At 45.5% G+C, this 14,478-nt stretch overlaps 1 protein-coding gene across 1 annotated transcript in view; it reads right to left on the reverse strand.

The window, feature by feature from the left end:
- Window positions 1–13,431: 13,431 nt before the first annotated feature.
- LOC309797633 (centrosomal protein of 78 kDa-like) overlaps window positions 13,432–14,478 on the reverse strand; it is a gene marked incomplete at both ends in the record, with an annotated part of 44,076 nt that continues 43,029 nt past the window's right edge. The window contains 2 exons of the mRNA XM_082646097.1: window positions 13,432–13,505; window positions 14,166–14,279. Of these exons, the coding sequence (XP_082502223.1) occupies window positions 13,432–13,505; window positions 14,166–14,279 (188 nt within the window). The remainder of the gene's footprint in view (window positions 13,506–14,165; window positions 14,280–14,478) is intronic.

A 14,478-nucleotide genomic window follows, 5' to 3' on the forward strand; every position in this document is an offset into this window, starting at 1 on the left:
TCATGCCCTAGGACAGGGCCAGAGCTGTTGTCTCCGGAAACTCTCTGTCTCTCGCCCGCCCGCCCTCCCTCCCTCCTCCGCCTCTTCCCCTCCCGCTCCAGCTGGCCTGCCCTCCACCCTGCATTTCTACACAGGATGGCTCACAGACAGCTGCTCCCTGTGTCCACCCACCACCATTCGATGGATGTCAAAGCAAGCCCTGGGGACTTCCCTGGAGGTCCAGCGATTAAGACTCCGAGTTTGCACTGCAGGGGGCGCAGTTTCGATCCCTGGGCAGGGAAATAAAATCCCACATGCCGCACGGCACGGCCAAAAAAATAAATGAATAAAAAATAAAGTTACAGTGATCAAACAGCCCTAGTGGTGATAGGATGGGACATACAGCTCTATGGTATAGAATAAAGGTCCAGAAACAGATATATGAGAACTTGATATGACAGAAAGTGGGGAAATTAAGGAGTTTTCAATAAATGGCATTAGGACAATTGCATATCCATGTGGGAAAAAGTAAATTAGAAAAAAAAAAGCAAGCCCTGGTCAGGTGTGACCTTGGGCCCAGGGCCATTGGCACACGTTGTCGTGTGGGATGTTCTTCCTTAGACTCCTCCCTCCCTCCTGTGCCACTTTCCCCGCCAGGTAAAGAACTCTGCCTGGTCAATAAGACCCTAGAGGTCCTTGGCCATTGCTATTGCAGTTGGAATTGTTACTGTGTTTACATAGGGTGACCAACACCCGCCTCCAGTTTGCCCAGGACCGCTCAGGTTTGAGTGCTGGAACTGTGGGGAAACCCTCATTCCCGGGGAACCCCAGAAGGCTGGTCAGCCTATTTAGGATGGATCTCTCACTTGATCTCCCAACCCCCGAGAGCCAGAAAGGGAATCTCGCCCCTCCTTCCATTGTAACCTTCATTCATTCATCCACTCATCCCTTTATTCAACTCCTTTATTCAGCAAGTATTTATGAAGCATCTACTACACATCAGACACTCTTCTAGGTGCTGGGGACAGTAAACTGAGAAGGTGTGATTTATTACATAGGGATGATGTCTCGGAGACCACTGCAGGGCAGGGGAGCTGGGAAAGGGAAGGGGCAGTTCTAAATGCAGGCTCTGACGGGATTGGGGCAGACCTTGCCCTGGGACAGGCTGGTTGCTTCAACACACCTGTCCTCACCCAGGGCCATCCTGCCCCCGCCTCACCCAGTTCTTTGGTCATGTCTGGGGAAAATCTGTGGTGGTCACAACTGGGTGGGAGGGGCCCCTGGAATCAAATGGGTGGGGCCAGGGATGCTGCTGAACCCCACACAGTGCCCAGAAGGGGCCCCCAGCAGAGGATGACCCGCCCCAAATAACCCCAGTGCCGTGGGGGAGACCCTGCACTGATATTATTCAGACCCGCTGGTGCCCCTAGATTCCTGCACAGGCAGGGACTCTAACCGGGTCATCTCTGTATCACGAGGTGACCTAGAGTGGGGCAGCCAGGAGGGCTGAGTATCAGGGGTGAAATGACAAATCTCTGTGCCCACTCTCCCCGCCGCACCCCAGGGTCGATGGCCTCTATCTCCTCCCTGTGCAGGTAGCTTTTCCCTGAGCCATTTCTTCTTGTCAAGGTCCCTGTCGCAGGTTGGGTTCCCCAAAGATGACGTTGAGAGCAAGGACTGGAGTGCAGGTGGTTGATGTGAGATGTGAAGACAACAGATACAGCTGCCATAGGGTCCCGCAATTCCACTCCTGGGCATAGATCCAGAAAAAACTCTAATTCAAAAATATACGTACACCCCTGGGATTTCCCTGGTGGTCCAGTGGTTAAGACTCCGTGCTTCCAGTGCAGGGAGCATGGGTTCCATCTCTGGCCAGGGAACTAAGATCCCACATGCCGTGTGACAAAAAAAAAAAAAAAAAAAAAAAAAAAAAGAAAGAAAGAAAGAAAGAGAGAAAGAAAGAAAAAGAAAGAAAGAAAGAAAAGATACATGCACCCTAATGTTCATTGCAGCACTATTTACAATAGCCAAGATGGGGAAGCTACCTAAATGTTCACTGATGGATGAATGGATAAAGAAGATATGGTACATATATACAATGGAATATTATTCAGCCATAAAAAGAATGAAATAATGCTATTTGCAGCAATGTCGTGGATGGACCTCGAGATTATCATACTAAGCACTGTGAAGTGCCTGGGGCAGCCACTCAGAGCAAAGCGGCCACCAACCCTGCTGCAGCTGCCCGAACAGAGAGTGGAGGGCGAGGGAAAAATACGTTGGCTTCTCCCATCCCCCTGCCCTCCAACCTCTGGCCAATGTTTTCCACTGGCTGAACCTACCTGGAAAAGAGTTGGCGAGGAAATCTGGGGGATGGGGTTTGCAGGATCAGCCCTGTGACACGGAGCAGAGCAGTGGAAAGACAGGGAGCCGGTCTGAGGCAAACAGGCCAATGGCAGCGCAGTACCCACTTCTCCCTACCTCTCCTGTGCCACTGAGTGGAACCATCTTCATGCGTGACCTTTCTCTTCCCTCATCTCCCACATCTACCCATCCATCCTCTAAGGAGCTCATCCATTCCTCTCTCTTCCTCACAGCCACCGCCATCACTCACTATCGTTACTGCAGCAAGCACTGCTCTGCCTTCTCCTGTCTCCAGACTCCCTCTTCTAATCAGTCACTACACTCCAGCCAGAAGGGTTTTTCTCAAATGCCTATCCTACGTCACTCTGCCGCTCCGAGTCCTACAATGGCTGGCCCGTTGTGCTTAGGATCCAGTCCACATTCCATGGCAGGACTTCATCACATCTCCAGTCTCCCCTCCCCTGACATACGCTTCCATCCTCCACATTCCCACATCCTGAACCTCAGGCCCCTGAATTTCCTGGAGCGGCTCTCAAGTCAGGGCCTTCACACGTGCTATTTGCTGTCTTCACAGAGCCCTCCCCTATCCTGCACCTCTTCTGACTTAAGCCCTCTCATGTTGGCCTCAATGGCAGTACTTCTAGGAAGACGTCCCTGGTCCTCCTCACCTGTGTTCCCTTGCACCCAAGACTTTCCCCGGTGGTAGGGGTATCAGATTTAACAAATAAACCATGCAAGTTTAACCGGGTGTCCTGTATTTTTATCTGCAACCCTACCTGATAGGCACTTGTTCCAGAGTATGACAATTGCATGTTGACATTTTAATTTCCCTACTAGGCTCCAACTCGCTTAAGGATAATGATCTTGTCAATACGATTCCCCATTTTGCTAACTAACTAGGTAAGGTTGGATGAATGGATCAGTGACTTGTGGATGGGAGTTTTTACTTGAAATCGTATAGAACTAGACTTCAGCCCTAAACAGGAGAGATGCTTAAGAGACTCAAGGGAGGCTAATGACAATTACTCACCCAAGTGGAGGCTCCTAGGTTGGTTCTGGGCCAGCCTCTCAGGGTGTAAGAGAAGAACTTGGAGGTGGAAACTGTACACTAAAGGGAAATGACCAGAAGGTATGACTGGCAATGATTATGTAAAGCTTTCAGGCTGCACAAAGCTAACAGACTAACTTCAGCTGGTTTGGGGATTGCCCTGGCTCAGTTCTGAGTCCTGCACACAGCTGGAAAGTTTATGCTCCTGCTGCTGGGGTTAAAACAGTGGAAAAGGCCAGAAGGGTGATGCCAAGGATCATCGTACTCTTTTGACCTCGCGATGGTTTTCTAATAGAAAGCTGAAATCTTGCTATTTTCAGACCCGGTACCCAAGGGCAAGTACGTCACAAATATGAAAAAAGTGAGAAAGGTGGAAGAAAGGCAAATTAGAGCCCACCATCTAAAGAGGCAGCCTCTACTGGCTGCAGACAAACCTCCATGCTGCAATGCAGGCCCAAATTTTCTCCCCCTTCAAGAAAAGACAGGAATCAAGATGTTAATGCTTCATCTCATGACTTTTTTTAACATGCCCATTAAGTCAATAAGTATTAAATGGTTCAAAAAGAACACAACTATAAGTTTATTACTCCGTGCGGGCCTCCAACACTTTACGTGGAATCAACATGTGTCTCCAGGCTGAGATTCCCCTCAACTTGCAAACCTCAGGCAGATGCTGATTCAAATCCCAGAAGCCTCTAGTTGAAAATCAATGTCTGAGATGCTCTGCGGAATCTAGGGAAGCATTTGCTAATTTGCTCTGGGGCGAAATCTTCTATCAATATCAATCAGGCATGAATGTAGATAATTTTCCCACGCTACCGATACAGTCATCTATATGTTTAGTCAACATTTATTGACTATCGCATGGGGAGGTTTGGTGGTCAGTAAACAGTGGAAAGAGGCCCAGAAAAAAAGGGGGTACACTCAGGCTTGAAATCCACCAGGTACACGCCTCTGCTGCCATACCAGTTATTTATATACTTATCTACTACTTCCATCCTAGTTGGTTAACAGTCTCTGCCCCAGCCCTAGCCCTGTGGGCCTCAGACCCCAGCAGTGGGCCACTCATCTGTGGCCACCTACGGCAAGGTGGTGCTTTCCTGGAGTCATCCTCCTTTGGCCACTTGTAATTTGACCCTCTTTAGGGTACCATACTAGTTGTTCAATATTTTGAGCATCACACACCAACTCTCCAAAGAGAAAGTCAAGTGATAAAGGTTCCCCCAAATGCTCACGTGGCTTTTGTCTCTCCCTAACCTCTTTTCTTGATTAACTCCTGCGCAACCATTCAGATCTCAACTCAAATGTCACTTCCCATTTCGCCGTCTGGACCGTGTCTCCCTGACATTTATTCTCAGAGCTCTGTTCTTTCACTTCACATCTTGTATCCATTTGCTTATTTGTTTGTCTGCCTCCCTGATGAAGCTGTAAACTCCATAAGGGCAACAAAAAGCAGAACTTATTTGGCAAACTGCACAGGCTTCTATATGGTTTACGTGGGATTGGCCACCTACCCAGCTCCAAAGATGGGTCCTGTTGTATTCCAGCCAGTTAGCATGTCCCTTCCTCCAGGTCCTACTCATTGGCACAGGAACGAGAACCTGATCTAAGGCAGCCCAAGCAGAGTGAGGCTGGACACTCTGGCGAGGAAAGCAGAGCTACAGACCCGTTCTGAAGAGGCAATGTCACCAATGTGGTTATCATGAAGCATGACACGAAGGAGGACAAAGACGCAGAGTCCCAGAAAGGTGGCTCCAAAGGGTACACAACATGGGCCTCTCGAGTAAACCAGATCTGGGCTGGCCCTTGTGTTTGGACTGTTCAGTTACATCAACCAATACTTTTTTTCTTTTTTTTTTTTTTTTGCTTTAGCCAGTTGGGACCAAGGTTTCTATGTATTGTGACCAACAAAATCCTAACTGATATATCTTGTCCCTGTATCCACAAGAACCTTGCTCATGGAAGACACCATATCTTGAACAATATGCCATTGGGAGAACTGGAGATGGCTTAATGGGGGAGGTGACTGGGTAACATCAGCTGGAGCCTTAATTTGAACATAGTTCTTTAGAAAATATGTTAGACTGCCCAAGATTTAAATTCATCAGAAATTCAGGAGTATTTTCCCCGGTGTGTTTTACAGCAGAATTGTTCCTACCTGAGGTTACTAACCTGCTCACCTGTCATTTCCTAAGAACTCCTAAAGATTTCTGCTTCAAATCCTGGACTTTCAACCTAAAGAACCTATGGTTTTAAATTGGGGGAAGGGAACAGGAAAGAATGATTCAGCCTCTAGCCGCTTTTTACTCTGCTGGATAAGATCATTAATTTTTTCCCCCAGAATGACCTGTGACTTCCTACATTTCTTACATTTCAACTTCAAGTTTCATTTCTCGGGATGCCTACAGCTTTTCACCTGGCTAGATGGAAGCCAAGATTTTACTTTTCTCTTGGGGGCTATTCTGCTGGGCTAGAGTCATTAGAAGCAACTTTAACTTCAGGTTATTATAAATATCACATCTTTTAAAGCATAATCAGGCTATGTGGTTCATGATCTGGTTATTAGATTAAAGGTCTGTGTGGCCAAAGGGCTGTTCTACAACTATTGAGAAATAAACAACCTTGACTAGTTCAGGGAGGGAAAAGTCTGCAAGTCGGTCCCCATAGCCTGATCAGGGGATTCTTTTCCTCCTTCCCTGATTCACCAGAAAGCACACTTGCTCATACTGTTCACATTCTCAAAATATGTTTGTTACTCTCAGAGCTCCTGGAATACATATCCTCCAATGGTTGCCTTTTGTCAATGAACTGTTCTGCACAGCTCCACTGCTTATATTTTAGGATTTTTTTTTCCTTTGGGAGAGAGAAGAGTGGCTTGTAAAACTACTAGTGGAAAATAAGCATTAAGAATCACTTCACCTTCTTCATCAAATAAATCCACCTGAATTACTGGTTCTGTGAACCAGTATGTAATTCAAAAGTTTGATGAAGAACAGAATACTTTGAGTCTCAAAATATCTCTCCATAAATTACTTATTAACTACAAAGGGACAAATAATAACTTCACAGTGGAGAAAGTGCGGGGGCACCACCTTAACCAAGATGCTAATGAGACAGATGACCATCAAGGGGCTCCTGTAAGGATGCACAGAGAGACACACCGTCACCTCTGTGGAACCCCATCCAAAGCACAGAACATGAAAGAACCATGAGGAAACAGGACAAACCCAGAATGAGGATCATTCTACACAACAACCAGCCTATACTCGTCACAAACTCTCATAATATGAGGAACAAAGAGGCTGAAGAATTATTTCATACTTAGACCAAAGTGACATGAGAACTAAGTGCAATGCAGGATTGTAGACTGGTTCCTGGCCTGAAAAATTTAGCCATTAAGGATGTTACTGGAATAACTGGCAAAATTTGAATATGGATGGTAGATCAGTCAACAGTATCAATGTTAAATTTCTGACTTAGACCACTGTGCTGTGGTTTGGTAAGAAAATGTTGTTTCGCTTAGGAAGTAATCACTATTTCCAGGGAAAAGGGCAAAATGTGTCCTTACCCTTAAGGGGTTCAGGAGAAAAAAAACATGTATATATGGAAAGACAGTGAATGCCAAAGCAAATAAAGCTAAATATTAATCATTGGTGAATCTAGGTAAAGCACATACAAGAGTTCTTTGTACTAATCTTGCAACTTTTCTTTAAGTTTGAAATTATATCTATAACTATATATCTACATCTATATAGATATACAAAAATCAACACACACAATTCAAAATAAAATGCATCAACCTAAAATCCAGCCTATTCTTCAGGTATTGTTGGCAATCTGAAGAGAAACAAAGGCTAGGATACCAAAAGGGATTGGGTCAGTAGATTCATTCATTAGGACCCTGAGTACATTTCTACTAACTTAAATTATGCTTTCATTTGAATCAAACATTTTGGACTGCCTTCAGCTTAGTGCCAATTACTTATACATTTAAACACTCAAAGGATGAATTCCATACTTTTCCCCAAGCGAGGCACAAGGCTGTCAGTATTCTCGTGTGCTAACGAGTAAGCAAGGCCAATTTCTATAACCTAACTATAGGACTTCTGGGTACGTAAACTTTTTCTCATATGCCCAGTTCCCTATTTTCTTAGAAAATCCAATTTGCTCTGGGATTTCAAATACCACAGGCTCTTGTTTTTGTCACAACAAATGAACTATTTTATTCTGTAGATTCTTAAAAAGAAATTCAATGAATCTTTGCTCACTGCTAGCTTTTTGAGATCTCTCCCAATATCTCTTTGATCAAGCTTTTCCACCCACTCTGGAATAATCCAGGGGTAATTAGAACTTCTTACCTTCTTTAGCCCAAAAGGAGCCAATTCATCACAAGCTGTCATGGATTCTGATTCTAAATTACCAAGAGCCCCATTACTAACAGAGGCAGGGAATCTTCTTTGCAATTAAAGTGACTGATTTCTTTGCAGACGCAGTAGCATTTCACTTTTTAATTATGTTCATTCGGATCAAATGTGAGAAAATTCTTCCTCATTTTATTTTCCATCCAAAGGACACGATACAACAAACATTAATCCCAGAGTGATACAAGGCCAGACCTGCAAGGGCCTTAGGTGGAGCTGGACATCTATCAATGGGTCTTGTCCATTTTACAGGGTCTTAGTGGCTCCTTAAGCTCCAAAGGGGAGAAAAGGGACTAATTATTTGTTACATCACATACTTCACCTAAGGGCTGGCCAAACCTTCCAGCATCTGCTAAGTTGTGATGAGACAGCATTAGACGTTTAGATAAACATAGACTAGCGCCGAACAGAACAATTTTGTTTCTTGTGCAGGCAAAGAACAGAGCCACAGTGCTGGGGATAAAGCAGTGTGTGCAGGTAAACATAAGCAACGAGGGAACACATCTGTTTTTTCTCACTTAGGTGGTATTAACAGGGTTATGTGTTGTCAAATTTTGAAAGAGAAAAATAAACAAAAACAGTTTGGGAGAAGAAGGAGGACACTCCGGAGGATCTGAAGGATCTGAAGGAACGTGAGGCCACCAAGGCTTACACAGATTTCCCAAGGCCTGAAAGACACCTGCCTGTCCACTTTGCTTTTAACCTTAAAGACTGGCCAGTTGTGGCTCCCGCAGCCTGTAGACCCGGGGCCTGCATCCTTGTCTCCCCTTCCCCACTCTCCACGTGGTCAGCAGACTGGCGTCCGTTCACTCACTTGAGACATTCAAAGGTCAAGGTTTTCGCTCAATGAGTATCTTCCAGCGATCTGTGCTCCAGACAACAGTGACTACCCTTTGTCCTGGTATGAATGCAGTTGCTCGCCGTTTTCCAAACACTTTCACACATATGTAAAGAAGAGCCTGGGAGCCCTCCAAGATTTTAAATTTTAGTTAAAAAATGAAATTATATAGTAAGCTCTTGAAAAATGAAAACATCCACGTATGTGAGATTGTACCTCTGCCTTTACTGCAGGCTGTTTGCAAAATTCAGGAAGCCCTGCCTTTCCATTCATTAAACACATAGTCGTTGAGCACCTCCTAAGGGCAAGGCAGGATGCCAGGTGATGGAGGTGGAGAAACAGGGCTTGTTCCTTGCTCCGATGGGGAAGGCACGTAAGCAGACACCCTCGGCACAGGAAAACACAGAATGGAGGTGCTGTGATGGGATAAAAGGGTCACGCTTATAAGAACAAAGGAAAAGCGCATCCTTCCAATGCAGGAGACACAAACAAGCTCAGGAGGTTGGCAGGTGTCTTGAAGGAACATCAGTCTTGCTGAGGGGGGGCAGAAACTCCAGGCTTACCCGACGTAGCACGGGCATATATGCTCGCCACATTCCAAGAACCAGAAACACAAGAAAGAAGAAGCCAGACCAGACACCACAAAGCTGTGACCGTTGGGCTCAGAAGTCTGGGATTTTTATGAACCAAGGAGGAGCATGAAGGGGAAGTGACGGTCCAGCTGGCGGTGCTGGTAGGGGCAGGTGGGGGCAGATGAGGCTGCTGAAATGATCCACTGAGGGCTGACAGAGCTGGCTGTGACAATGGGAATGGAAATAAGTGGAGATTCAAGAGATTTGGGGCCGGTACAAACCACAGGGACTTGGAACCATCATATGAATGGATGAGGAAGTAGGCAAAATAGACTCTGAGCACTATTATATGTGAACACTTGGATGGCGTCCATGGACTGGCCGGCTTTTGCTGTTGAAACATTTACTGTGTTTAAACAGTCACATCCTGCACTGAGCCCTTGTTTTAAGCTCTTCAAACATCCCTGAGATAAGTGGGGGAGTTATTTCAATCCTCCTTTTTACAGATGAGAGAACCATGACTGGCAAGGTTTAGCCCTAAGCAGGAAACCCAACTAACCCAACTAATTGGTGCAGAGCTGGGACGAAAGATCAGTGTAGTCCTCATTACACAATCCAGCGAAACACAAAGATGGCTCAAAACTGTCCTAGTGGCATGTTTCCAGCCTAAGTGGGACAAAGTTCATACAACTTTATATCGTGAGCTGTGTTGTAAGGTGGTCTGTTGATAACGTCCATTCCAAAAGCCAACGGAAAGCTACCAGTACGCTGAATCATTAAAAACATGGAGGTACAGGACTCAAGTCTTACACGGTTCTGAAAAAAATACCCTTCACAGATGCTATTTTTAGACTCAAGTTTTCCCAGCATAAAGTTTTTAAAAGAACAATCCATCTAAAAAGCATGTAAAGAAATTCATTGACAAAGGTTTAGATGTTTTAGGACTTTAATGTCCTTCACACGGTCAACATAAAACACTGACAATGGATGAACAATAGGGGAAAAGACTATTCAGCAAAGATCTTCCTTCTTCGGCATCACTGGTCAAACACCAGAAGGAGAACGATCACGTGAAGCAACAGTAAGGGAATTTAACACAGATTTTTAGTTTAACAGCATAACTGAAAAACAAAACCAACCAACCAACCAACCAACCGATCTTCTACCCACTGAAAGGAAAGGAAAAGTGAAGCAGGGAGCTTCCAAGTCTTGTGAAGCAGCTTAAAAAGGGAGAGGGGAGGGGGAAGGGGAGGCACACGACTGTTGAGAACCTAACACTCTAATGCACAAGGTCAAGGATCCTAACAAATTCTCAAAGTCTCAACATATACCAACAAGAACCATATTATTAGAAATATAAAGGCACAGAGATATAAATGCATAGATATATAAACTATTTGGTAGTAAAAACAGACCTTGCTATACAAACATATAGTAAGTCACTTCTACCGCTTTATGAGAACAACCGTATAAAGAAAGGATCCAGAAGACCCCACTGCTGTCATCTTGCAAAGGATCAAAATTCAGCACCTAGAGGGCCCCACCCACCCTCCATGCTGTGTGTCTGTGTTTCTCTAAAAATAATAACCTGCAATTGGCATATAATTAAACCCATAGGCAGCTTTGAATATGAGATCTAGGCAGAAAAAGTAGCAGCAAAGACAACAGTGGCTGGCATTTGGTAGAAAAGTAAGAGAAGACTTTTTAAAAGCTTCCAGTTCAAGTCAGAATTAAGGTTAAGTTTCAACAGCTTGGGATAGCTGTGGATGCTTTTGTGTTCTCTGAAAAAAGAAGAAAATCTATCATAAGTATGTTCATTCGAAAAACATACTGTGTTTTTTAGCCATGCCCAGGTGACTTTCAATTTTCTACACTGTTCAAGGGCAGAGTGTATATTAGTTAGGATGTGCTCATAGCTGGTGCATCTCCAAAAAATGCTTCATGAAGGCTGCCAGCTTCTGACATCTTCGATGGTGACAGCATTACACAGAGAGGCCTGAATGCCTCCCACGGACCCAGAAGAACCACCGATGCAGCCGTTAAGAACAGGAGCATCTGGTTGAGCATCAGGATGACCCTCCTTCCCGTCACCAGCTCCTGCGAGAGTCACGGCACCTGAGGCCGTCGTGTCCAACCTCCCACCTGAAAGCCCCTGCAGGTGGCCAGGAGCGTCACACATCTCAGTCATTAGAAAATTCCTTTCCAACGGCAGTGAAGGACCGTCATGCTCACAGGTAACCTAGGTTAGCTCAACTCTTCAATGAGCCTGCTGTGCAGGGGGCAGGGAGCGGGCAGCTATTCTCATGCGTGAAAACATACATCTTCCATGGAGCTCACAGAATTAACTACTCTCTCTGATGTTCAGGGGAGCAACAGTGTCTCTTCTTACACTGAACAAACAGGCTTGTGCCAGCTGCACTAGAGATGGGATGGCACCCTTTGTGCTGTCAGAGCAGAGACTTTCAAAGGAAATTTTGACCAAAGCTCCCAGAAGGTGTGCCCCCCCCCGCCCCATGCTCTCGGCCGTGGAATCGTGCTAAGGGGCCTGTAAGCAGCAGCAGGAGCACCCCCGTAACAAACGGTCTTTCCCAACTAGTTACAATAACTGCTACTCCAGGATGGACAGCCTCCTAGATGTGTCTCCTTCAGCGTCTGAAAACTAAACCAATTCTCTGACAAGCTTCTGGATGGGACACGTACTCACCACCTATGCCCTTTCAGGGAGATCATAGTGAGTTCAAGAGCTCTGTCGAGAAATCTTTTTTCTAAAGCATCATCTCCTTTGGTGTTGACAATGCGGAATGGAATATTCATCTTGCTTCTATCCTGGGCCTGCACTGGACATCTGAAAAACATGTTTTTTCTTCCAGCTATTTTTCTGCAATGTGCAACTGCCATTAACAAAGCAACAGAAAAGTTTTAAAAACCATTTTCCAGATGCAAACAAGAGATTAAAAAAAAGATCTGTGCCAGCACATTTATCATTTACTTAGGGAGATCACTCTTGCATATGGAACAGTGAGTTAACATTCTCTTATACGACTCATACTTAATTTCCAAGAGCCTCAGTTTCCTCATCTGAATATTAGCAATAATAATAATATCTCCATTTCATACTAGTTATGACAGTTCAGTGGTACAACATAGATGAAGCTTTCAACCCATGGCAGCCACACAGCAATGTGAATGACCCTTTCTCTACAAGGCTGCAGAGAAAAAAAATAAGTTGGTCCGAATAGTGGCAGTAAGATTTAAAAATAATGAGCAGCAGCTTTCAAAGCACTTAAAACACTGTGTTGTCCCAAGCTGTGTGACCTTGAACAAGTTACTAAATCTCTCTGTTGTGCCTCTCTGATGTGAGGACTAAATGGCCACAAATTCTCTGCAGCCCTCCCAGCAAGAGGTGGGGTCTAGTGCTCCACACCTTTTGAATCTGGGCTGGCCTTGTGGACTTGCTTTGACCAAGAGACTGCAACAAGAGTGATGCTGTGCAACTTCCAAGCTGAGGCCTCAAGGGGCATGAGGCTTCTATACCTGCCCTCTTAAAACATCACTGCCATGGAAGCAAGCCCGAGCTAGCCTGCTGGAAATAACAGGCCCAGCCCACAGCCAGCACCAGCTGCCAGACAGATGAGGGGGGCCATTTAGACTCTAGGTGGATCACCAGATGACTTTGGTTGAATAAGTGATCTCAGATGAGACCAGCAGAAGAAACCACCCCACTGAGCCCAGCCCCACCTGCTGACTGAAAAGAATCCTGAGAAAAAGAAATGGCTGTGGTTTTCAGTCACAGTCTTGAAGTGTTCTATGATGCAAAAGTAGGTAACTGATAGAATTTAGAACAGCATCTGGAACACATTCAATGCTATGTAAATATCAATTGAAGTCAACAGAGTTGTCTTTTCATTCTCCGCACCTTGCACAGGGATCATACAGACTCTCAAAAATGAATGGGTCAAGTTTCATCTAGGATACGTTAGTATTGGACTTCAGTTTCTGATTTGGAGAGTGAGCAAGCCAAAATTATCTTCCACTGACAACCAAAGGAGACAAACAGAAGAAGAGCTGACATGCTATTCTGGATTACAAGGAAAATATGTCATAACTCTCTCCATTTTCTCAAGCACATCCTATTTTATTCTTCCACTTCTACAGGGTGGGATTCATTAAAAGTAAACAGCAAAGAAAAGCAGTGTGAGGAAGCCCCCATTAAAAGCTATGCTCGGCCCTCAGGGCACACACATAATTCCTGTTAAAGTTAATAGGAGTCAAGTGCACGTCGACTGACAGAAGAGACGCAAGCAGGGAAACCAAGTATCCGGTAATAGGCTTTGAGCCTGAATTCTGGGCCCCCCTTTGCACAGGTAGTAGGTATCCTGGTTGACACTGACGTTAAAAATGTAGTGTCTACCCTCTTTGATATTCTGCTGCCTCAGGCTCCCCAGGTGACAGTCCAATTATAGAGCTGGAGCAGCAAGAAGGACACGTGATTTAAGGGGAAAAAATATTAAAAGGGGGAAGAATTAAGAACCTGGATTTACAAAGAATCTGTCTTTACAGTCGTCCCCCACACATTTACCCATCCTACTGTGAACGTAGGTGGTATCCTGACAGCAACAATGTCATAACAACTAGAAATTGAAGATTAAATTTGCACGGTGCCTGAGAGTGTCCCTGCTGTGGGGCTGAGGGAAGGAAGAAAAAGATGAAGGGGAATCAGCTGCTCCCAACCTAGCAAGACGGCTGTGGAGGGAATTCAGATTCCACAGGATAAGCGCTGTGGAAGCACAGAGCTGAGCAAGTACCTCTGCCCAAGGGAAGGTTGAAGGTTTCAGCGGAAGGGAGGTGGGAAGGGTCAGGACAGGGGGAGACGAAGGAAGGGCATCTGGCAGAGAGCTGTCTCTGCCAAGGCACGGGGGACCGCAGCAAGTTCTCTGCAGCACCTGGGGTGCTGGGTGCCTGGCTGGGGGCAGGACTGCAGACCGCAGAGGGCCCTGAAGACACGCTCTCCTGGGAACTGGATCCATCGGATCCTGGAGCACGAGGAGCAATCAGGTCTGCACAACAAGGAGTTCTGCGTTGTAGAAAAAGCACTAGGACACAGGGGCTGGAGGGTGGGGACACTGGGGGAGAGGCCTGCTAGAAAGTTCCCACAAAGAACTTTCTAGGTCAACAGAATTAGGGCTCGTGATCAAGACAGGGACACTGGGGAGTTTCAAGCATGGGCAGTAAGTGAAAATGCCAATAAGGACCCAA

The sequence above is a fragment of the Mesoplodon mirus genome (genome assembly GCF_964341445.2).
Source record: "Mesoplodon mirus genome assembly, contig: HAP1_SCAFFOLD_810, whole genome shotgun sequence".
Classification (NCBI taxonomy): Eukaryota; Metazoa; Chordata; class Mammalia; order Artiodactyla; family Ziphiidae; genus Mesoplodon; species Mesoplodon mirus.